The following is a 25393-nucleotide window of genomic DNA, read 5'->3' on the forward strand; positions in this document are numbered from 1 at the left end:
TGCTTGAGAAATCTGGTTTATTAGGAACAATGTGATCCCACTAGCTTATTTTGGATATAGCAGTAAACAACAGAAACACAATTCACTTTTTTTTTTAAGTGCTACAGGTTTTGCGATTATAGACATAAAACAGAACAGCAACCATAGTGCCTACATTCATATATGCACAGAGAATATAAAAAAAGAAACCTTACAGTATATTGCTGTTAAACTGTTTCCTATTCCTGCTCCTAAATCTGCCTCTGTTCCTCTCTCACAGACACGTCACTGGAATATCTCACACCGGGTTGTGGAGGTGGTTTATAGAGTGATAACGGAGACAAGTCATTTGGGTCTGGCAGGTGGACATTTTTTTTTACAGATAAGCAATGAGTTATCGCCGGAGCACAAAGTTGACAAAAGGTTTAGCTGATATAGAACAGTAACACTAGACAAACCCTCCACAGAGAGAGATCACGAGGCCTCACCGAACCTGGCGGAGCGACGCGAATTCTCCTTAAGCTACTTTTGTTTTTCTGTCTTCTTTTTTTTGTTGTTGTTTTCAGTTTTTAAATCAAAGATTAATACAAGTTAACTTTGGTTTCCAGCTCTCTAGAACTATACTGTTAATTTGTGGCAGTTGAAGCTGTAAATAAATGTTTAAATCAACAGTATAGCAGCCTTAAGCCGATATTAATACGACACAGAAATTCACTTTTTAAACTTTTTCTTGTTATAATAGCAGCCAGGAAAATAATGTAGTTACAGTGTGATTCCATAGAAATAGAAAAAAAAAAACAAGTGAAAACAAAACCAAAGAAAGTTAAAAGTCTGTGATCTGGTACCTCTCAATAAATAGAAAACTCAACTTCTCTGTTGTTATTAGTTATCCTCTAACCTACTCTGTTATAAATATGGTTACACATAATATTCATTGTGTGAAGACATCATCTTTCAACCATGCAACAAAGAAGTTGGAGAAAAAAAATGGAAAAACCACTTTTCCATAACCGACGACTGTTCACAATAAAACATTGTGTGTGAGCCCCGAAACGTTTCTATCCGACTTTAAAGACAAACATCGATGAAATCAAATATCAGGCTGAGAGGAACAAATCAATGAGTGGATGAATCTGCAGAGAGGTGACCTCTCAGGTCCCGGCTGCTCGGGACAAGCCGCCCGAGCGGCCGGGACATTCCTCAGTCCACTTCCACGTCCGAGTGGATTGTTTAGCGAGATGACCTCAGCAGCTGCAGGACACATGTTGGCCGGGTCGTGTCTCTGAAACCTGGGTGGACCGAGTGAAAGGAGGAAGAAAACTGCAACAGAGGTAGAAAATACAAAAGAACTGACGGCTTTTTCAGGGTCGCTGGGTTCCGACAGCGAGGGGGGGGGATTTTTTTATGGGGGGAATGATTTAGCAGAGGACTCTTGACACTGACTTCTCTTGAGGAGTGCACTCTTCTCGTTTTAAAATCCGAAATGCAATGTTTATTTCCCGTCTACCTTGCTGTTTTGTGCTGTGCTCATCATTTCTTGCAGTATATGTCATTTCTCTGCACCGACAGGCTGCTCTGACAGGTTTCTCCTCTCCTTGAATAAAAACCTCTTTCTCTGCTGGGGTTTAGTGTGATGCAAGAACTCTGAATTAACATAAAAATAGCAAACAAGGTGGTTTGAAAAAAAGTCCTCCACTGTCCCGCCCAGGGAGAGTATAATGGTGCAGTGTGTACAGTGTTCACTGGAGCTGTCCACAGAGCTAAAGCAGCACACAAACACACACACACACACACTCACACACATACACACACCTACACACTCACACACACATGCACACACACCGTGCTGGGTTCTAGCGAGATGTTTCCATTATAGATTCTGGGCAGCTGTTCTGTGGAGGAAGTCCTTTGAAGGACGGCTGTAGGGGGCAAACTGGAGTCCACGGTTCAAACAGGGTTCTTCGTCCTAACAAGCAGGGGGGGGGGGGGGGGGCGGTTTTGAGGCCGTGTCCTCTCCGGCGTGGGGGGGACGGGACGCCATCATTATCATCTTGGTCGTCCCTGCACGCCCATCATCAAGACCTTCAAACAGAGCTCTCTGACACATGCAGCGTCTACACTAACACTCAACGTTCATGCTATAACTAGTACAGAAGCAGGCAGAACAAAACAAAAGCAGAAGAACGATAGAAATGCGACTGATCCCTCCTCTCTCCTCAGTTGTGGCCCAGCTTAGTGTGATTACATCTAAGCTGTACTCTTTTCTAGACGTCATTCGCTCTGTATGGGCCGTGCATCAGGCTACTTCAGTTGTTTTGATGCGCGTCTGTTTTGACGTGAAGGGGTCTGAGGAGGAGGGAGCTCTCCGAGGGAAGGCCTTTGAAGAGAGCCGGGTTGGGTAGAGTCTGAGGGTTGTCTCTGAGGGGTCAGGAGGAGTCTTTAAAAAAAGGGATTTTTAAAAAGAAGGAGAGGCACGAGGAAGAGGAGCGAGGATGCCGAGGAGTAGAGTCGAGCGCGGGGCTCGTTCACTTCTGCGTCATGTAGGCTCCGATGGTGAGGCCGGCCGCCCCGAGCGCCGCCAGGCCGAAGACCGTCTTGATGGAGGGCCAGGAGCAGCTGAAGACGGAGTCCCCGTGCCGGTCGTACAGCTCCACGAAGGCCTCCTGCGAAACAGAGGAGGGATTCCGACATTTAATTGGGCTGTCACAGAAACTGTATTTACCTCAGTCAGTTATTTGATGGGTGCAGTCGACTAGAAAACACAACAACAGATAAGTCTGTCACGTCTATCGCTCATACTGAAGACACAACACGTCTCAATGCACCGTTGATTCAAATGTGATTCAATTCATTTCAAAGATCTCATGAATTTTCTATAGCATGTGGCAACTCTGTAGCTTTTAAACAGGAGCAGATATTACATTTGCATGGATCATTTTCAGCAGCAGTTTAATATTCACAGAAAGGCCAACGCAAGACTGACTTAAAAATAGGCTACACAACATGTCCGCCTGTGCCAATGTGTGGCTCCAGTACAAGACACATTCATACACTGCACAGCCACGGGGCAGTTAGGGGAACAGTATTTCGTCCAAGGACACTTTGAAATGTGGAATCAGCTGGGAATTGAACCACTGACCTTCTGGTTAGTGGTTGATACTGTATGTCATCTTGTACGACGATGCGATAACGTATCTGCACTTGGCTCCATGGACAGAACCTGCTCGTGTAAATCAATTAATTATTGCTTTAATAATTTGGATCCCACAAATTATAAGAATAATTTGACTTGACTTCATTTTTATCTGCGCAAGAATGATGGTTCTGGTTGGGTTAATGAATTCCCACTCCCAGTAGAGTTGGGGTGAATAGAGTCTTGCCCTTAGCACTAAAAAATTATGTTTAAGAATTATGTTTTAAAATATTCAACACTCAACAGCAGCAACTCTTTCCAGAGGCGGTTTCCTCTTCACTCCGGATAATTCACAGACCTCCCAGGGAGCAGTTTTTATAGAGACGTAGTTTTTTTTTCAAGAGAAAGTGTTCAAAGTCAGGCCTGTTCATAATTTGGCGTAACAGAAACATTATTCCACGAAAGTCAAAATGGATGGATTTAAGTTGAAAGTACATCTGAGAGAAGACTAACACGACAAACTCTCTGCACGACTAAATACTACCAGAGGAAAACCAAATCAGTTTTTATATAAATTCTATAAATATAAATCCAACCATTATTGACGAGGTTCATTCTCCCATTCACACCTACAGTCAAGCTAGTGTCTCCAGGTTTCCATTCCCCCAATCTGCACGAGTGGGAGGGAGCTGGAGCACCCGGAGAAAACCCAGAAAGGCCCACTGATCCATTAAGATGTAAATAGTGTAATTACACCCAGGCTGCTACATCCATCCACCCGTCCTCTGTTTATCGTCCCTCACGCGCTCCTACGCACAACCTCAGACGCTGCACGCCCAGAAACACACTGTAAACAAGCCTGGGAATCACAAAGAGCCCTGTGGCTACTGTACGTCAAAGGATCCTTCTTTTTCTTTTTTTGCACGAGCGCCGCAGCACTCAAGCATAAATATATTAATGTAGCCCGGACCCTCTGAGTAACATGAATGATTTCTGCTGCTCGCAGGAGTTTTTTATTTTAGGCCCGTTCCGCACCGAGAAAGCGCGAGCGAGGCCCGGGCTGCATTTAGCTGCGTGTCTTAGACGAGGAAATACAGACATCCGCTCTTAAGAGGTGACAGCAGGAACAGCTGGACAGGAAGTCACGGTGCTAAGCCTCCAGGCCCCCCCCCCCCCCATCCAACCACATACACACACGCACACAAGTAGATTATCTCAAATTGAGCTACAGAGTGTCCTCCAGTGACACACGTTTCCGATTGAATATCAATAGCAGCGCGTTGAGGCCGTAGCTCATTCGGTCTTTTGAGTTCTTGCTTGTAACTGGATCTGTGAACAACGGTGAACAGTTATGTTTATTTCCCTACAACATTACTGTGTCAGTCCCCATGGGAACTTATTATCATATTATTCTACTTTAATCCGTCTGCTTTAACACAGGTTACCTTCTGTAATTACGTTTTGTGTGCGTCTCACTAGAAAACACACATTTCATTCGACCTTGATCCAAACAGAACTGGGTCATGATACTCCCCTTCCCATTAATTGTCATTTTCTAACGTACGATTTCCTTTCATCAAACAAAAAGCCCACACAGGACTAAAAAAGGAGACATCCATTCCAGAGGGCAGCGAGGGAGACAAAAGTATTTCCTGTTTCCCCCTCGCCTCCCTTCCCGTCCTGTGGCATTCTTGAGGTTGGGGGCCAGTCGGTGACACAGAGGAGGAAGGATCAGCAGTTTCTTCCCGCTTTAGACCCTCTGGTGTCAAAACACACTGCTCTCTTAAATCAGCTGGAAATAGCTTGAACCACACGGCATTTCCTTTGTTGCAGCTGAGCGATTTGAATTATCCGGGCTAAGACACAAGACTCTGTGAGGCTGTACCAGAGCTAAATGCTGATATGTTCTTGGAGACAATGCTAACAGGCCTCGGAAAATCTATCTAATAATCTATCGAGCAATTCCAGAAGTCCCTGTCTGTAGGTACGAGGCTCGCATATCTCAAGAACCATTCATCTTATCAGCCTTATCTCACTTGGTATGTGTTTGGGTAACTTTGAGTGCTCTGTGGCAGCAGCACGATTGCGACAACTGATTCTCCAGTTCAGGGTTCTGCGTTCTAAGTTGAGCTTCGCTGAATTCTGGAAAAAGAGGTGAGCAGCTCTTTGTACAGCAGAGGTGATGCAGCCTCCGGGTTCTGTGGACTGAATCCGGCAGCAGGTCTTTACTTGGCGTGGCTCAATTACTGCAGGGAGAAGCTGCAACCAGCATTAACACAGGTAAAGCAAACAGCCCATTCCAAACAGGCAGGTTTCGAACTACCACACTAGTTTAGCCTAACCCAAGCCCTGTCTATCAGTGATGATTACCTCCCCCTCTGGCCGACTGGATTCAGGTACCAATCATAGAACAAGCTCTTTAGTCAGACCTCAAGAAGACATCTCTCAACTTTATCCCTTTTTCACCTACGACTGGAAAATTTACAGTTTATTGAGGCAATTACATAAAGCGGCCACCAGGTCCTGCATCGGGTTATTATGGCCGACCACTTCCGGCGCGTGCTCGGCTAAATGACAAAGTCATGAAGCGTGTCCTCGGTATGTCCCAGACAGTCGGGATTGATTATCATCTGTTTAAGTCTGAAACAAAAAAAGTGGGCCAATTACAGTAAGAGGTTCGTAAGAGCGGTGATGGATGTTTGAAAGAATCCCACAAGGACACGGATGGTAATAACTCCAGACTGACTCAGGGGAGGGCTGGGAAATAGAGGAAGGCGGGAGGGGAGGAGGGGTGTCAGGTGGATATCATGAGACTGAGGCATGCTCCATTTCAGCTCCTGGAACCTTTTCACCCACACGTTAGCGAGCGGTGCTGCCGCGGCCATGTGAGCGGTGTGAAAAACAAACCTTGGCACTTTCTGTTCTCACATTCCTGTCTCCTCTGTCTCCGTCTCTATTGACTACCCATAATGAAAATGAAAGCCTTTGAGGGAAAATAAGGACAATAACAGTAAGCAGCTGGCGCAGGAGGACACAGAAGGTTGACCGGGACAGTAAAGGACAAAACATCTGCGTTCATCACGTCAACAAAAGACAACTATAATCCTCCAAAAAGCTCATCTTTGCCCTGCAGCAAACCATCTGCCGCCAGCAGCAGGTGTGCATCTGGGAAATAAAGTCCGGGCTGCAGCTCTCTACAGTATTCACTTTTTGGATCAATGGCTTTTAAAAGGTCACAGCTGCCCCACAGAAGCCATGAATCCAGTGGGAAAGGGCCCAGCCAGGTTTACACACTCCCTTTCCAGGCGTTTTTTTTTTTGTTTTTTTGCAACACACAATGAATCCCTGCGAGAGACACATACAGGAGTGAAGGCGTCAGACTGAGCAGCGAGGACTTGAGAGGATCCTGTACTCAGCCATGGGGTGGCGACTTTGCTGCCCGAGCGTCATTGTTACCCAGGCTGGAAACTTCACACATGATTTGCTTTTCCCACCAGCAGGAGAGGGCCTGTCCTCGACCTCTGATTTGTTTTTCACATGATTTAGACCTCTGGGTGTCTTTCTCGCGCACACAAAAGGGATTCTGCCCTGTCGTCCTCCTTCGATGGCCATATGTGACCGGGAAATGGGCCTAGCAACCATTTGCTGATTCCTTCGGGTAAACCCTGGGCTTGTGTGCAGGATAATGAGTCATCTTGTGCACTTGGCTACAGCTCCGTTAAAAACCCCAAGCAGCGCTTTGCCAAAACAGAAAAATGATTAGGCAGTCGTCTCTGCTGTGGGACGTTTCCACGGGTAATTGCGGGCAGACCGGGACAGAGAGAAAGGGGATGTGGGTTAAAGTTCAGCTTGTAATTAAAGTGCCTGTTGTGGCTTTGCTGCTTTCTCCACCTCTGAACCGAGCTGCTCCCCACGCTCTGTTTATTTCCTAAGCATTGAAACAGTAACACACTTACAATATTGCATACGCTGCTGCTCTTTGATTTTCTAATGAGCCTCTCGCAGACTTCTCCGCAGCTAATTAAAGTCAAACTAAACTCCCATTTCAGGAGCCACAGGGAAGTAATGGGAGATTTTAAAAAAGCGCAAGAAAGGCATGAATGTCCTTTGTAATCTATCTGTTTTGATCGTAGTATGGGCCACACTTATATATATCCCTTTCATGTGTGCATATGGTTACTTTATGAACCATTGCAGACACATGCAGAAAGAAAATATATAACAACTCTCTCCACACACAAAGGGTGGCAGGAAGCAGAGCGTGGCAGCGCGTCTGGCAGCAAGGTCAGGTTCGATCAAGTCAGGGGACTGAGACTGTCATCCATCGACCGGACTGGCAAAAATGAGATGACGGGGGAGTTTGTTGCAATACTCATTACCCGGTGAATCCCCCTGCGTCAGCACCAGCACACAGCTCGGAGCTGAGGAGCCCGAGCCCTTCACGATCTGCGACAATACTGCAACACCTTGAAACAAAGACCTCACAGCCGAGGGAAGGTTGTTAATATCTGGAAATGAATCAACAAACAAACTTTTAGTAGATCAGACAATACAAAGATATAATAAATGTCTATGTCTCATTGTTTACATAAGACATCCTCACAGAGGTCAAACAATTGGTCAATTCAGCGATTGGTCGATCAATAGGTAATTATTCCTGCGCTGTTTTGCATTATCGACATCCTGCATGTAAATGTCTCTGTTGCAGAGTCAAGAGGAGAGAATCGAAACCTCGCTCATCTGTTGAATACAAAGTGACCACCAACAGCTGGTTAGCATTAGCTTAGCATCCAGACTGGTCCAAACGGGGCCATAGCTGGCGGTGCTCATCCTGAAGCTGAGCAAATAAACACAGTTAAGAAAAAAGAATCTGTGTTTAATTTGTCCTTGAGAGAAGTCATTGTTACCAGCTACGAAATTAAGCTCATCCCCCAATGAAACGGCATTTTACAATTTTTCAACACAGGCTCTGGGAATTTCTTAGGAAAATGTTCCACTATTTTTTAACATGTTTAGACTAAACTATTTATTAGGAAATCTCAATAAAATAATCAGCAGGTAATTCATCATGAAATTTTTTTCTAAAATCAGTTCTAGACCAGTGTAGGATGATCAATGTCCTAATGTGTCTTTGTATAAGCACAGAGAGCTACAACCCTGCTGAGGACACATTGAACCACTGAACCAAATGAAAAATAATTCTCCACACTAAAGCACCAAACTGTCCTTAAACAAGATACTTACAATTTAATAAAAGTGATGGAATTAAGCACAAAAGGTTTTCAATATCTGGTTCCACATGTAGCTTCACAACTACCAGCTTATTAACAACCAGACGAGATTGTAACTCTGAAGAAACCTCAGTCTGTCTGGAAATAAAAAGAATCAAAAGGAGGAGTCCCGACATCAAACCAAGGAAACAGAGAAACCGTTTTCATTTTCCTCCTCTAGAATTCCATTGAAGACTCAGGTTTCACACTGGTTTGCTTCCAACCGTCATTACACCGGACTCCAGTGTAAAGGGAGAAACAATCTTGACGTCAGATGCTTTAACCCAAAGCCTCATAAATATTCAAATTTGCGTCAGCGGCAGCGTTTGTGTGTTTACAAAACAACACGCTCCCCCGTGAGAGTGGGCCTGCTCCGCTGGAACATGAAACGTGATCGCCAGTGAATCACCCACACTCCTCATGACTCTCTGTGCTTTTTTATTATTGTCTCCATTATTTATCGTCTAAACCACCAGATAAATGAGGACTATATCTTTACACATGAGACTTTGGTTTCTTAGGCGATGAATAATGCTTCAGTAAACTTGTTTTCTTTTTCATCCCATTAAGGAGGCAGCAGAAGAACCACTGGAGTCAAACCGTCCAATTTGTGCAGACGCTTGTAGTTTTTCTGAGGTTTTTCTTGGAGAGCAGAGAGATTTCGAGCTGGCGAACATCCCCCGATCTATCTGCCTACCCTTGACTGAGCAGTTGTGTCTGATCCTCGCAGGCCGTTTGTTCTCGTCGAGCCCGCTGATTTTTATTGACCAGCTTTGATCCAACGTGCAATGAAGGACTGGGTTACCTTGCGGGCACAGGGGAGCGAGGGATGCAGAGTGGGGGCTTTGCTCTCCTGTCACCTCCCTCTCCTCCAGCTCTCCTGGGCGCCTCGGGACCTCTTCACACCTTCCCCATGCTCAGAGAGAGCCATTTACAATCAGTCACATGCCGAGAGAAGAGACATCAGAGCAAAGGGAAAGCTACAGAGACACAGTCCCACTCTCTCACAATAAATCAGACAACCTCTTTTATTTTTTAAAACAATCCTCTCCGATGGTTTTGACCTTGAAACCCATTTCAACCTCCAGCATTCATCCCAGATCCTTTACAATTACCACCACTTGGCACAATGGCTTCCTGAAATAGATACAATGCAGCTCAAAAGACGTCTGTGCCGAACCCATCCGGGGGAGGAAGCGACAAGAGTTGAGCCGGGCAGAAAGCTGCAGCTGCTGGGATACGACTCAATATCAAGAGGGTCTCATCTCTACCTCTGCTGCAGGGCGGCCCACTTTAATGAAAACAACTCTCTCCTGTTTAAAAGGCCACTGGTGACGTGCAAGAGCAGGGAATGGAAAAGGGGCCGCTGAGTCATTGCTCACAAGTGTGGAGGCCGATGTGTTTGGAGTGCATTAAACCTGGCTTGAGTTGTTTTTTCGAGAAAAGCACCGGAAGTCTGCAATGGTGGTGTCTAATAAATCTACCTTTTGTCTCCAAGGAAACCACGCGCGGTACATCGGCTGCTCTGATGACGTGTTTTTGTGGCTTAAAAAAAAAACCATGTACGCATCATGAGAACCAGTAAGCTGCGGTGCTTTTCTCTGGGATGGCTGAGTGAAAACTCTCCGTCCTGTGTTGTTTTGTTGCTGGTACAAAGAGCCACTTGGTGGAGGAAGTTATCTGAAGAATTCAAAACATGCAGAAGAGTTCCACTGACAAAGAGGCAAGGCCAGTTTCCCATTCACTAACGTTTAGGTAATCATTAAACTTTCACATTTTAAAGTGCCTTAAATCAGCGGTCTACTGCTGTGAACAGGAACTAAAGCATCACTTATTTGTGGTGAAACAATGGAGCATGTGAAGCCCCCGTCGCTGGACTGCTCCGGTGGATTGGTTCAGATAAAAAAAGACGCCCGATAGAGAGCGTGGGAACCAGCGGACTCCCGAGTGGCCTGTTGCCTCTCCTGTGACAGACACAGCCCATGGGAGAGGTTCATTTCCTGTGACAGGGGCGGCACGGTGCCTCTAGCCTTAAAAGTCACCGCTCAGCCCCCTAAGACCTTGAGACCACACAACCACCATCTGAGCCACAGCCACGCTGAGAATAGGCTGCTGTCTCTGAAGAACCACTGTATATGGCGTAAAGAGCGGGATGTTTGGGAACGCCATGTGCAGCGTACTAATTGATCTGAACTCATGATGTCATCTTCTTTGGGATTTTCTTGAAATGAAGCATTCAGCGTCGCCGCACTTGTGCTTTTGTGCGGCTTGAATCTGAGCTTTTTTCCTTCTTTCCAGCTCTTGCGTAACAGAATGACACAACCCGATGTTCAGAAACAGGGGCTTCTGTTCAGTTTGTGTGAAGTCACTTCCTTTGCCAAACACTGTGGGGATGACATCACTGTCTAAGTTGAGACTATGGCTTCTCTGTGGTGCAGCCAAGAACGGTTGAATCAGTCTGTGTGGGTAACTAGGGAAAGACTGATGCAGGCCAAACATGTAGTCATACAAATGCCGCTGTGGAGAAAGGAAGGGTGGGGTGGGGTGGGGGGGGGGGTTAGGCACTGTAACCAAGAGATTTGTATTTGTTTTGAACCATTAAGCGACTTGTAAATCTTCGCCTCCAGTGAAAGAACACGAAACCATGACAAAGGGCCAGGTTTTATTTCCCGGCAATGTTGTGATTTTGCTTTTGATGACATCCCAAGTTACAAGAAGCAGAAGCACTGCCAAACAAGTCGAGTGTAACATCATCCGACAGAGAATTAAACATGTTGGCGGAGGAGAATGCATAGGGACATCAAAGCCAGACGGGCCAGCGCCTCTCGTAGTCTCCTCGTTCATACGGGAGACATCTTGTAAACTCTGCAGATAAATGAAAAGCTTGTCACTTTAGGCGCTTTCAGAGCGGTTCACACGTGGCCTCCCAGGTTTTGCTATGTTCTCCATGTGCCCACGTGAATGAGAGAGGCCACAGAGGGCGAGCTGAGCAGATTGAGGATCTCAGATGTCCGATAATGTCGGAGAAAACAATCGTCTGTTTGAGGCGCAGGCAGCTCCCTCAGGAAGACACTTGAAAGTGGGGAAAAGAGAAGCTGAACATTTTCCATACAGTCACACTGAAGGCATCTGCTGCCAGTGGTGGAAAGTGCATTAACTTAAATACTGTATGTGTCTTTCTTCTACTCTACAACACTGTAGAGAGAAATATTGTACTTTAAATAGAGCCTGACTGTTATTGATTCTTAGGTAGTTTCTGATATATATATATATATAAACCTGTTCACTCTAACGTTATCATGTTAGAGCACAGATCAACTGTGTTAGTGTTTTATATAATCCAGTCTTAAAAGGCTTCCCTTGTGAAATAGATTTTTAGTGTCAATGGGACTTAACTGGTTAAATAAAGGCTAATACTACTACTTCTACTTTTACTTCTAATCATAATAATCATAATAAGTAGATTTTGCCATAGCACTTTTGTAAGGTTTTGAATGCTGTTGTACTATTACTTTTACCAAAGCAAAACGATCTGAAAACTTCCACCGGTACTGGTTTCCATATTTGCATCATGCGAAAAACATGTGGGAAGACAAAGCAAAACTCAATATGGGAAGGAAAGCAGCTTAACCACAGGCTGAGAGCTGAAAATTGTGAAATGCGTGACCAAACATCCCGTATCCTGCATGGAGAGTGAGGTCATTTAGAAACAGGAGGGAGGGAACGAGATCATTATTCTTCGCACATTTTAACTTCCGACAAAAAAAACAACCTAAGCCGATACCCACAGCCAAATCTTTCCGAATCTCAGAGTGAGCACAAGACGTTCTCTGCACAGACATCCCCCCAACCCCCCTCTTCTTCCCCCTTCTTTCAGACTGGAAATACTGGGGGAAAGTTCAATGACCTCTCTCAGGCAACCAGCTGATTTTCATCCAGGCTGAGGGGGAAAGGAATGAGAGGAATGCATTGATGTGTGGTAACAAACAACTGCACTGTGCACACCCGAGAGGCCTGATATGAGGAGGAATGAAGCCTGAGATAAGTCATCCGCATAAGGAACACGGCTTAAACACACACACTTACATTATGTAATAAAATAACTAGAACTACACCCATCTCAAACATAAATGAGTGATTATGAAGCTTCATTCGGTGGCTCAGAGCTGAGGTGGGTGTCACTTCTACTCCCTGTCCTCACAGGGACCTTGGAGAAGCTTCGCTGGGCTGTACGCTTTTTAAAAAGAAGGATAGTTTGAATTATCTGTGCAGGTTGGCTCACGCTAAGCTGTGTGACCTTCCCAGTCTTCACACACAGACCAAAGGGAAACAGAGCGTACATGAGGAATGATAATAAGTTGCCTATTGTGACATCGCTGGTCTGGTGTGAAATGTGCAGAAAGCTAATAAGGAACATGTCAGTTCCTAATAGAGTTTTTTTTTAAAGCATTGTCTCCCCGGAATAATCCATGGACAATGTCATTAGTTACATTCAGAGACTGTCTGTTGTCAAATAACATAGATGCCATGTGAATTGAAGATGAGAGTATATAAAATAAAGACTTTTCTTCTGTAGATAAATTAAAAGGCCATTTTTATTTTCATATTGTATTTTATTGCGAATTTACACCTACTATCTGTCTAGCCATAAGCCATCCATCATGGTAAAGAATGCTACAGTGATATTATATATATGTATTTGTTGCTATAATGAATGAACCTACCTGGCCTGGGATCTATAAAGTTCATTTTAGCTAATCTGTACACAGGAATACATTGACACATATATGAACCAGGGCGTGTTTGAAATGTTCCTTCTTTATTTATTCTTGTGCTACTTAACGCCGGTGTGCTCTTTCCTCTGCTTTCTAGTCAGGAGGTGGATCAGCTGAGAATCAGATGATCGTTGAGTCAGATGACTTGAACAGGAGACTTGAACTATGTTTGCTCTGTAAATGTCTGTGGAGTGGGCGTAGATTAGCTCACTGAACTCCATGAGATCAAACCCTCTTTATCTACTAGCTACATTTGTTTTGCTTTGGTCTTTCAACCTTGGCGGTGGAAACCGTGATTACTTTTTCCCCCCGACTATCACCTCGCCAGCCTGGACCTGGCTGCGGTACATGTGGTGGTCAGAGGGTAAGGACTGTGTGTTTATGGCTTTACAAGCCTCCTCTCCCTGCTCTCCTCCTCTACAACCCTGTTAGCCTCACCTTCTGATCAAAGACTCCTTGTGAAGTTCAGCCATTTCATCCAGGAATATTTTTCCAACCCATCTCCTCCCCAGAGTGCAGGAATGTGGACTTGTATTAATGAGAATATCGAAGGTCAAGGAGTCTGGCTGCCTCACCCTGATAGACTGGGTGGCTTCAGAGGATGAGTTTGAACCAGCCAACTGATAATTTGACACAGTGACAATCAAAGCTCTTTTTTTTTTCCCCACAATGGTATAATGAAATTCTGTAGATTAAATGTGGAGAACACGCATAGTTATTGGACTCTCTCTCTTTTTCTTTTACAACCACGAATGGTCATAAAGTGTGAAAGATAAATGAAGCACTTTACAGGTCAATTAGCAGAGTTGATTAAACTTTGTGCGGTTACATTTGCAGACACCAGCCTCGTCTAGACAGGTCACAGAGTTAACGCTTCTCTATAAAGCAAAAGGGCGCCTAACATAACTGAATCCAGGCAAATGAAAAGGGAAAAAAAAAAAAAAAAAAGATGCCTCCTGAGAACATGCACAGACACTAATCACTGTACTGTCAAAAAAATACCAAAAAATGATAAATAAAACACCTAAGAAGAAAAGGAATCACTGACAGTTCTCCTTTTTCCAACTCTCCCCATTGCCTTTGAAGTATCTGTCTTTATTTGAGAGTTGAATAACCAATTAAAGGCGGCGTTCGAAGTAGACTCGTATAACAGGGCCACGGTGCTGCTGGGATATTCCTGCCGGAGGTAGGTCAGTGTAGCAGTAGGATTTCCCAGAAAGCAACAGGGGTTATCTGTTACGGTGACAAGATGTCTTCACCACTGAAGCCGCTCATCCTCGCTGCCACGGCTTCCTACCACATAAGCGCATCAACGTACTGTGCAAAGCTTTTATCTCACGATCGGAGAGTATTGCTTTTTTTTCTGCAATCAGGTGAAAGTGAGCAGCGTGAGAAAATGATCTCGTCGGGGTCTTTCTTTCACCTGCACACACAGCCACCGGTTCACTGGGTTAATTGAGTCTTTGCTGGGAGATACCGACACAGCCCCATCGGAAACGCTCAATCAATACAACATAGTCAAAGTGATATCCGAGCAACGGCTGACCTCACTCACAGCGTCGACTGAAACAGATCCGATTTCCTGTGGGACGTTTGCTGCGCTGCCCAAATATCACGTTGGTTGCAGGAGGGGTGCGGAGAGTTATTTACCCCAGACCTCCACGGACCAGGCAGAGAAATCTATTTACCATTATCTGGCTGTTGTCAGTTTTTGGGAGGGCATGTACTCAGCATTTCAGAGAAGAGCCAATAATGGCATGCTGTTTGTTAATGGTCAGTGCTGTGGCTAGTTGCATTGGGAAATCCCAGGGGAGATAGTGCTTGTGTGTGTGTCTGTGTGCATGTGTGTGCATTTGTCCAAGTGTGTGCGCACCGCTAACAGGAAGCTTGGGACCCCGGGGCCATCTGCTCCCTGCCATGGCTCACATGTCACCCTGTGACAACACAGCATTATTGATTCACACTACCACATCCACTTCTGTGTGTACACACTGTTGTGCCACGGTGGATGTGTGTGTGCATGTGCGCGGGTGTGTACACAGCCATTTTGTGGACGGCAAATAATTGATTTGCACCAGGACATCCGCTTTTGTGTTTGCTCGCCTGTGTGCGTACATTCATAAACTTTCAAAACCTTGAAAAGCGACAGCTCAATCAAACAACTCTAAACTCTAAGTTAATGGAATAACAGTGTTTTGCTAAAGCTGAGACTTGTATTCATGATAATAGAGAGTTAACACTTGATTTGATGCAGGTTCCCTCAGCAGTACCGAGTATTTCAGCCTTTTTTAGCTCATTGTTTTGGTTTTGCTTCACTAAGATGCATCAAGCTAATAAGCAACAAAGCAAAAAAACGATTCTATGCTACCTCGCCGGAATCAAACAGCTGACAGACAACTACCTTGAACACAGAGTTAACATACTGAACTGTTTTAACCGCTCAAGATTAAGATATTTTTTCTTGGTGGAGACCAAAGCAGAGTGAATAGTAATAGACTGGATGCTGGACACATGAGAAGAAATGAATGACGCCCAACCAAGCATTACTGCTTTACAATCTCTAGCCACTGCTGAGTCTTGTACCAGAATCCTAATAGTAATAATACACATGTATTTATTATCAGCATTGAAAACAATCATAAAATGCCAAAGGTACTAAACACAAACCTCTGCGGTTACTGGGACAATTTATTTGGCTGGAAACTGTTTCAGGACGAACTGTCACTCAATTTTGGGTACATTTTAAATAATCTTAATTTGCAGGATTTACTATTTAGGTTATACTTTCCATCAACAATGCTTTCCCTTCATGAACCAGGCAGACATAAGACATCATCTTTGCATTTTAAACAGCAGTAGCCATTGTTTCTCTGGAAACTAATTGAGAATATTTAATCATAAAAATAGAAACCTTTTGGGGGGTTTGTCCCAAAAATATCTACAGAAGCTAGACAATGGGAGGAACCGTTTAACCTTGCCCTAAATTTATATAGCGCAGCTTGCAAGGGTGGGCCCGAAGGCAAAGTCAACTGGTGTCTCAGTGGGCTCCTCATTACCCAGCTCCCACCATGACAGGAAAGGTGGAAAACTCTTTTATCTGCCATCTCAAACGCTTTGGTTCTTTTCCATGCAGAGCAGCAGCGGGTTTACGATAAGTGTCCTGATCGCACAGAGGCGAACAGGCCGGGGATTTACGAGTAACATGACAATTAAAGGACCACACGGGAGCAGTGATGGTAACATTACTATATTTAGAGGCCTCTCACGTGTCCCTGCATTTTTCAGGGATCCGGGGTGTTACCTGACACTGGAGGCCATGTCTCTGGGTATTAGCGTGTTGTTTGTGAAGAGGCCTGGCACGTGGGCGTTTATAAATGAGTGTTTATGGTGCTGGGGTGAGCAGACAGAAGGAGAAGAGAATAAAGAAGGGAACTAAAGAGAGGTAAGCTCCTGGCGGGAGCTCAGACAGCCTTTGAGATTCTACTGGAGGGGCATCCATTTAGTGTCCAAGTTTATCTCCTCCATTTATTATTCATCAGTGAGTGTTCTGCCTGGGATGGTGGTGCTTTTAAACAGCTCAGTGTCCCTTATGAAACAGGAAGACAGCAGGTTGAGGTGATGCTGATTTAAGCAAAAATAATCAGAGGAAACACAATCATATGGCTGAAGCCACAAATACCGGTCTGCAGGCTACACACATTGGCTCCAGCAGCCTGGAGAGAGAGTCATAATAAACAAAACAAAAACCACACGCACACGTCAGCACGCCGGCCGACAACAGCTCAGTTCCTGAATGGAGCACGCTCAGCTGAAATGATAGCCTGTCCAACAAAAGAACCAAATCGCACACGCCCTCCGCTCAGGAAAGAAACACCCAGGTCATCTCCATTATTTATTTACAGTGGCAGTTCCCCCAGCAGACATTCCTCCAGCTCTCCTGAGGAGGCCCAGAAATAAGAACACCGGATGGGGTGGAGCGTCTCGAGGGGGGGGGGCGAGGCCGTGGAAAACCAGCAGAGCGCCTGCAAAGCCCCAGAGTTACGTTCCAGAAACTGAAACTGTATAACTCTGCTAATCACGTTAAAGGGAAAGTTCACACAAAAATAAAAAATGCACAAATTTTCTACGCAGCATTCTGCCGATGGAGTGGTGGGTGAAGCATTTGAGTCCAAAAATCAATTTTGGAGTTTCAGGGGTAAACAGTGTTTCAGCCAAATCCAATAGTAAGTAAATGGTGACAACTCCTTCTTCAAACGTACAAAATCAATAGAAAAAACATTTAAAACGCCTCTTTACTGCTCCTGTGGTAACATCCAAGTGTCCGGAAGCCCTTATATTCAAATTCTACCAATTCTACTTGAGTTATTATTCTGTTGTTTTTATACGTTTGAAAAAAGTCATCACAATGTACTTCAATTGTGTTGGATTTGGCTAAAACACTTTTTAACCCTGGAACTCCAAAAGTGTTTATTGGACTCAAATCCCTCGATCGGCATGGTGGCGAGTACATTATGAGTGAATTTTCCTCTTTGGTTGAACTATCCCTTTAAATGACTGCTTCCCATACACAGCAAAGGTGCTCATTTTCTGGCACGTCAATGGCACCCATGGAATGGGAAACATGACATAGAGGCAAGTGTCACGTCGAGTTGAAAAGATCTGAGAGTGCAGGTCTGACCTCATGTTCCAGTGAAGAGAATGAGAACAAAAACATATTCTCTTTGTATTAGTTTTGAAGAGATGCCGTGTTTCTGTGATTAAGAACGACAGCATGTCTGCAGTTTGAAGATCAACTCGATTTCACTGTCAGAAAATGAAAGAATCGCGGCTCAAATTTCGAATAAATAGCTGAATTAATAATTGATGGCACAGTATCCAGCTGCCACAAAAGCTTTGGTTTGTTGTTGTATGCAGTAAAAGTCTGTAAAGTAATGATGCAGAGCCAGACTTGCTGTTTCTCAAAGACAATTCTTTTCGGGAACAAAAAGATGTGGTAACCAGGTGTGTTTGAAGTGAATTTACGGGCCCTGGGCAGAAGGGACTATTAAAACCAAACAACCCTCCCCAAAAAAGAAACACATTAATCCCAAACACACTCACTGATTTAGACGTTCTAGTCTTCCAGCAAACTGCATAAAGTACAAAGCTTTTGGCTTTGGTAGTGTGGTTGCAGTTTCCTGTATATAGCAGTCACAGAACATAACTAACGAAAGTCGTTATTGAGAAGGAACATAATCAGGAGTTTTTTGGGGCTCCCACCCCATGCCGCCATCAGCTCGGGGCCCCAGGTTCTATGCGTACCTGCTGCATCGCCCCTGTAGGAGGTTTTTCAGTAAATTGTGCCCCAAAATTCCTGTATATATCAGGCATGAATATATAGATCTGATAATATAAATCTTTTTCAACGTAAAGGTGAAGATAAAAGTAAAATGAGATCCTTATATGTAACAGTCAACCATTAGTTTCTTTTAGGCAGATAAACCTCAGCAGTAGAACTGACTGAAGGAGCCTTTTTATTGTTATTCTCACCACACCTCCTAAACAGGCTTAGACATTCTTCCTTAGGTATTCCAAACACTCAGAGAGCCAGATAGCAGCGAGACTCCAGATCCCTCCTGGGCTGCTCCTTAAAGACAGCACTAATGTCGGATTGATTCAGGAACGTACAGCCCAGAGCTGCCCGCGTCTGTAGGAAATGTTTCTGCCATTACAGTTGCCGGGCTGACGGGTGTAAACACGGTGGCAGATGGTGAGCGACTGGGGCCTGCGCAGCAAAAGGGGTACAGTACAGGGGGGAAATCTTGGCTGCTTCTCGCCACACTAAGCCCCTTTGTCTCTATTACAGAGCTGTGGAGTCCACATAAAGAAACAACATTGACGTTGAAATCTCCAAACTCGGCGTCAGCTGCAGAGTTTTCTACTCTTGCAGCGGCTGAAATTATGTCGTTATTTCTCCGTTTGCAAATTATGGGTGGGAGTGAAAACCCCTGAATGCTATTTGCATGAGTAATCGTTCCTCTGTGTGATTGCTGGGAACAAGACATCAGAGCTGGTCCCACAGTCTGGGTTGTGAGGTTGAACTGATAAAGAACATCAAATGAAGAGAGATGGACTGTAATGGCAGAGTGAAAAGAGAAGGTTTTTACTTGGATCGACCAAGTAAAAACCTTATTAGAGCTTATTAGAGGGCACAACTCCTCAAATGTAGCATTCCCACCATTACCAATGGAGGCTTGTTTTTGTATGTTGACAGCCAAGGGAAACACAGATTACGAATTAGAATCAAGAGGACCCAAATTGAATGTAAGTGAGCCCTCTTTAACTCTTCCATGATGGGCTGTTTGTGCTTCCTTTATAATTCAGTTTGTTTTTGTTTTTTCCTCTCTTCCCCACCGACATGTCACCTATATGGAGATTAATGACTTCCTCGCTGAACTAGATCCACTCAGCCGCAACAAGGGAGTAGAGGGGTGCAGCCAGACGCCCGCAACACCGTAGCAGCATGCAGGTCCCACCCGTTGATGGGCAGATTGTGCTCGGGGATTCCCCACTGGTTGGACCCAAACCAAGCCAACTAGCATTGTCCTGTCCTGAAACACACACACACACCTGTGAGGCACACAGAGAAATAGGCCACCTGGTTAGCAGCATTCCTCAGACACCTGATCCTGCTGTTTGAGGCTGCAAAAAAAGGGCTTTTACGCCCCTCAGCTCCTTCATGATGAAAACAAGACTCGAAAAACGAGACGACGGAGTTAAAAGTTTGCGTCTGTGTGATTACCTGCTCAAAATGACAATGCTCACATCCTGGTGTTAAGTAAGTACCATGTGTGCTATGTTCACCACCCAAGGTTTTGCATGTTAGCGCTTGCTTGTTGGCACGCGTCAGAACTAACAGCCAAGACAGTTGAAAATGTGTTTTCACATGGTTATTAATAAACTGAGGAATTAGACATTTGGACATTTGGACTTGATGCTGGCGCTAAATGAAAACCCAGTTGTTCTCCCCAGTTATTAAAGTTCATCCTGAGGGGCCTGTCAACGTGTGAAGCAAATTTCATGGCAATCCATCTAATAATTGAGATATTTTCCAATAACGATCAAAATTTGTAAACTCATTGTGACACTAGAGGGAAAATCATTGGATAACCAGACTCGATACGATTCATCCTCTGGGCACCTTCAATGTCTGAACAAAACCAAATATCCAAAAGTTATTGAGATGAACTAAATACCACAATTGATAACCTCCTTGTGACACTAGAAACAAAGTTGTTAGACCACCAAACTGAGTAAGATGCATCCTCTGGGGACCATCAATGTCTGAACAAAATGTCATATCCAATAGTTGTTGAGATTAACTGAAAACTACAAGTTGTATCCTCATTGTGACTGAAGAGGAAAAGTCATGGGATAACCACACTCACATTAGGGTTCATCCTCTGGGGGCCATCAAAATGTTGTAACTATAGTTGTTGAGATATTTAAGTCCAAACTGCTGAGGTAGACCAGCCAACTTACTGACAGACATTTGCATCTCTACAGCATGACTAAAAAAAACGGAGAGGAAAAAAACAGGAATCAGTTTCTGTAGCTGCTCTCACTTAACTTTCCAAAGTTGTGAAACTGTTGCTTTTACTCCACAACACATTTAGGCATTTTGCAATGCATTTAGGCATTTTGCTATGTGCTGCCCCCTCTGGCAGTAAATATAACAGAGGTCACGCACGTCATTTCAGGAGCTGACCGCCGCCTGCCACTTTGTACAATCTTTTTTTATTTACTGCAAGCACCAGTAAATAAAACACATTTGTGCACCTTCATGTGGGCGAGACTGTGGCCTCGATGCAATCGTCCCCTGATGTGAGCAATTTCTGTCACAACAAAGGTTGAGTTTAGAACCGAGCGTGAGGGAACAGTGTTGCACCCCCTAGAGCGAGGGAAGTAATAAGTGCGGTTGGCTGCAATTTCACCCTGAGCTTTGGATTTTGCAAATACAGTAAGTGCATTGTTATTTTTGAATGTGCAGATAGCTGTATTTAACTAAAACTATATTTGACTCACTGGGGATGCCTAGACTCAACAATGATTAGTGGGCGCTACTGTTTCAGGCTCAAATTGTCTCAGAAACAACAGGAAACAGAGGGTGGCTGATAGAAACCTGTTTCCACACCACTCTAACATGTCAAAATGCCAGTAATGGGTTGATTAGCTCCCACCTTTGTTTCAAGAGTGGTGGAAAACACAGGATTCCCCCCTGAGCAATAACACAACGGATAGCATGAGCAAGCATAAACACAACCTGTCTGAATGCAACCATGTTTGTTCAACATTGTCAACGTTGGGAAGCTACGTCAACATCACCAAAAGATATAGTGTCACTTGTTTTGGTCAACAGTGCAGGGACAGTTACATGAAATGTGCTTTAGTCTGATTAATTTACTTGCATCTACCTGCAGTTAATGGATAAAAGGAAACAAGCCAATATAAGTGTGACCCCAAAATGGATGCACAATTCCCTCAGGCAGGTCCATGATGAGCGACTTGGATTAAGAAACGTGGCACGGTTGCTTCATTGAAATCCACTCGAGACTTTCACAATAAAACAGCTTGTTTGCCACATACTTCCAAGCAGTGGCGGCCATTGTTCAAGCCAAACCAGGCTACAACAGATGACACTGAGGTTGTGTCCTCAGTTTTTTTCCGCAGCTGCATGGGGGTGTGCATTCTACCATCAAAAACGAATACACAAGGAGTATTTGATTGGCTGATTCTGCTATTATTGTGTTTAAAGCCAAGAAAGATACAACAATGGATGAATAAAAAAGATTCACTGTTAATCAAAGCTTCTCTGCCCACAGCCCCGAGTTCACTCAAGGGAAATATATCCAACCTGTGAGTTATGTGGATTCAGAACTCAGGAAGAAGTCAAACCAACTACACTAAAAAAACATTGTAATGTCATCAGTAGAAAGCCAAACTTTTCTTTGAATAAGGAGAAAACAACCTCTATTTAGCACACACTGAATGACTTCATTATATTTCCAAATCCAGCCAACGAGCCCACTGAATTTCACAAACCCAGTCCAGAGAGCGCAGACAAAGCTCTGTGCCTGCATTGTCAGTTATTAAAGGTCAGGTAACAACACAAACACACACGTTAGGAAATTCCCCAAAAGGATGAAGGCATTCATATGAACATCTAAATCAACATCAGTGTCTGATCCTGGAGCTCTAAAACATTTAGGCTGATAAGAGTGCACTGTATTAAACTGTTTTGGAGCCTCGTTTGAGCCCCCTTCATTTGGATGTGGCTTTTGAGCTGTTGAGAGCAGATCTCAACCAAAGTGAACCAAACTGGAGACATATGTTTTCAAATAATCCTAAATAATCCTTTGGATTAAAAAAAGACTGTGCTTTCGCTCTCCAGTGGATGCAGAGCAGCAGAGACACAGCCCTCTCCGCCCCGATGGAAAACACAGACGACGATGATGATGACCTACATTATCGTGCAGTGGGCACAGGCTCCACAGACAGAGCAGGCCGGCCTGTGGCAGCTTCAAGGCACAGGTCTGGGGGAATAAAGGCAGACAAAAGAGTTCCAACCTGAATGCACGGAGGAGTGCATGTTAAACACACGCGGCTGTGGGGATGAGGGCCCTGTGTTCCTGGAGGGCTCCCCTCTCTGTGGCTGCCTTTGATATGTGCCACAACCTGCCACCTCCAGGGGCAAAGCACACTCAAGGGGAATGTTAAACGGTCCTTCCCTTTGAGAAGATATGTTCAATATGAATCATTGATGACCGTCCCCCCCACCCCTACATCTCCAAATCTGATACCTTCCAGCTATAATAACCAAGCAGCACAAATGTTATGCTCTCATTAAGAGCACCACTGCTAATTAGAGGCTAATTCATGGCAGATTGGTTTAGCAGCTGCGGGGGAGCAAAGAAGTCACAGAAACAGAAATGGATTCCTCTCTGTGCCTCTGTGCAGGACGTGTGTTCTTGAGATGCCTGCCCTCGTTCCTACCTGAAGCTCGTGTGAGCTCAACCCTGACCGGCCATGACCAGAGGCCTGAGCACATTAATTCAATAGTTTTCTCTTTGCTGACATGTGTCTGGCCTCTTCCCTTCTGCTGGGATTATGACTCGTTGCGTCACATCCAGCCTGCTGCACCAGAGCTCCACAGCACAGGAGGCCTCAGAGAATGAAAATGAATGAAACAGCCGTGCCGGACTTTTCTCTAGTGTGCCACAAGAAAATACTGGTTTTGTGAACTCGATTTTCTCTTGGGTCTTTATCCTGCACTCTCCCTGACGTCTGTGTGGCTGCCGCTGGCGATCCACTGGAGAGGGCGGGCTTTCACAATGCAGCGTCGGGAGGTGTGACAGAGCACGCTCCCTGATTGGCCAAACGAGTTAAACAGCCACCGGGAACGTCCAATCGGAGCAGCCTCCTGAGTGAGCCCGTCCATCTCGATCGCTCCCTAGCGCTTGTCGTGCGTAATGGACACATCTCGAGATGGATTTTATTAATGATCACCACCGGACGTGGTTTTAACGTTGTGTGACATTTAACCCAAGCAGAAGGCACGTGCTGATCCCACACCAACACACGCACTCAGCGGAAATTCACTGATTAAAAGCGAAAAGAGCGAAGGAGCACTTTTGCGCCACCGTGGCACCAGAACTGCAGCTACACGGTAATCACACCTACCCATCCCCCGTTGTCTTTAATCCAGCTGTTTAGAGGTCCATTCAAATACTCTGTCATCCACTCCGCGATGTTCTCCACCTGCGATGTCATCTCCTCCCGGGCCGCGCACTCCACGCACACGGTGCCCCCGAACTCGAAGAAGGCGATAATCCGGCCCCAGTTCACTCCGTCCCGGAACAGCTCGTCGATCACCTCGGCGAACCGCCTCTGCGCCGTGTTGGAGGTGAGGTAGAGCTGCCGCGACATCTCCGTGAAGTCCGGCTGGTACAGTCTCTCAAGTTCGTCCCCAGCCTCCCGCAGGACCCGGTGGATGGCATCGTGCGGCTCGGACTGCGGGAGCCGTCGGAACAGGCTGGGGAGGCTCTGGTTGTCGGGCCCGGTGCTGGCTTCTCGGCACCGGCGCACCAAAGTCGGCGGAGGGGAAACTATCGACCCGTTATCCGCTTCATCCTCGTCCCGTACATCATCGAACCCCCACTCGAAGCCCCTCTTGGAGAGTTTATGGCAGATGTACTTTTCCACAATATAACGATTACTCTCGCTCGCCATCCCGGCTTAATTTGGGGACTTCGTGTAGACAGATGGTGTCCTAAATCAAATGCATTATGATCGAATGTGCACTGCTCCTTATGCACAAGCCTGTCCCGAAATCCGGCTCCACAAATTCAAATGCAAGCGATGCAAATGAGTAATCGCCGCCAGCAGGCAGAAAACGCTTCAAGAGTTGAGGAAATCCTTTGATTAAAACTGTGCAGCAAACGTTTTAAAAGTCAAAAATGTACTGAGTCCGTGGAAGCAGCAATCTTCCTTCCCCGATTCCTTGGAGGGACACGGGCGACCTTCTCTCAGCACAGAAATCCAATATGCGGAAGAGGGTTGGAGTATAGTGTTGCTCTCCGGTGCACGTTACCCAGAAGTGGTTAAAATACCCAGAAGGACATGAATGAAGGCCGGAGTTGTGCGCGCCTGAAGGGGCGTTAAAACGCCGCCAACTGTTTTAGCAGCGTTTTTACGCACAAACCGTGCGCGGGACCGTGAGCCAGACAAGGTCGGACTGGAGTCCTCTTCCTCCGTGGCTGCTCCTATCCTCTTCAGCAGCAGCAGCAGCAGCAGCCTGCCCACCGCCGCCAGTGGGCCGCGCTCTGGCTGGTGAGGTATTCCTGACGTCAGCGACGCAAATTAACTCCTTTAGCTGAGCTCGGAGACTGCGAGTGAATGATGAAAAAGTGCACCAAGGACCATTAACAGCGTATATTCGTATTAATACGTGTTTAAACAACGTGTGTTTTTTTTTGTTTTTTTAAACCCAGACAGCTTTCTTTCGGCTGCTCATCCGGAAAAGAGCAAGGAAATCTCTTTACAAGATGTTGGCTCATTCATGAGCAGCATACAGGGCTACTGTGATGTGGTCCAGCCACCCCCTTGTGGAAGGAGATCCAGTGCTGCAGCACAACATTGATGTACCTGTATACAATTTCCCTCCGTCCTCTGATGCCCTTTCTAGTGTCCTTTAGCAT

At 45.3% G+C, this 25393-nt stretch overlaps 1 protein-coding gene across 1 annotated transcript; it reads right to left on the reverse strand.

Moving 5' to 3' along the window:
* bcl2b (BCL2 apoptosis regulator b) lies at positions 1-25147 on the reverse strand. Its single transcript, XM_062404069.1, has 2 exons — positions 23877-25147; positions 1-2642 (listed from the first exon to the last, which is right to left on the reverse strand). The coding sequence occupies exons 1-2, from the start codon at positions 24423-24425 to the stop codon at positions 2505-2507; spliced, it is 687 nt and encodes a 228-aa protein (XP_062260053.1). The 5' UTR covers positions 24426-25147; the 3' UTR covers positions 1-2504.
* Between the last annotated feature and the right edge of the window lie 246 nt (positions 25148-25393).

This window comes from Platichthys flesus, chromosome 14 (assembly GCF_949316205.1).
Source record: "Platichthys flesus chromosome 14, fPlaFle2.1, whole genome shotgun sequence".
In the NCBI taxonomy this organism is placed as follows: Eukaryota; Metazoa; Chordata; class Actinopteri; order Pleuronectiformes; family Pleuronectidae; genus Platichthys; species Platichthys flesus.

Bases quoted from the DNA above. Each gene is read 5' to 3' on its own strand.
- bcl2b (XM_062404069.1), bottom strand. From the start codon at position 24,425: ATGGCGAGCGAGAGTAATCGTTATATTGTGGAAAAGTACATCTGCCAT. The intron at 2,643-23,876 runs GTAGGTGTGATT...TCTGTTTCGCAG, and splicing joins TTAAAGACAACGGGGGATGG to GAGGCCTTCGTGGAGCTGTA.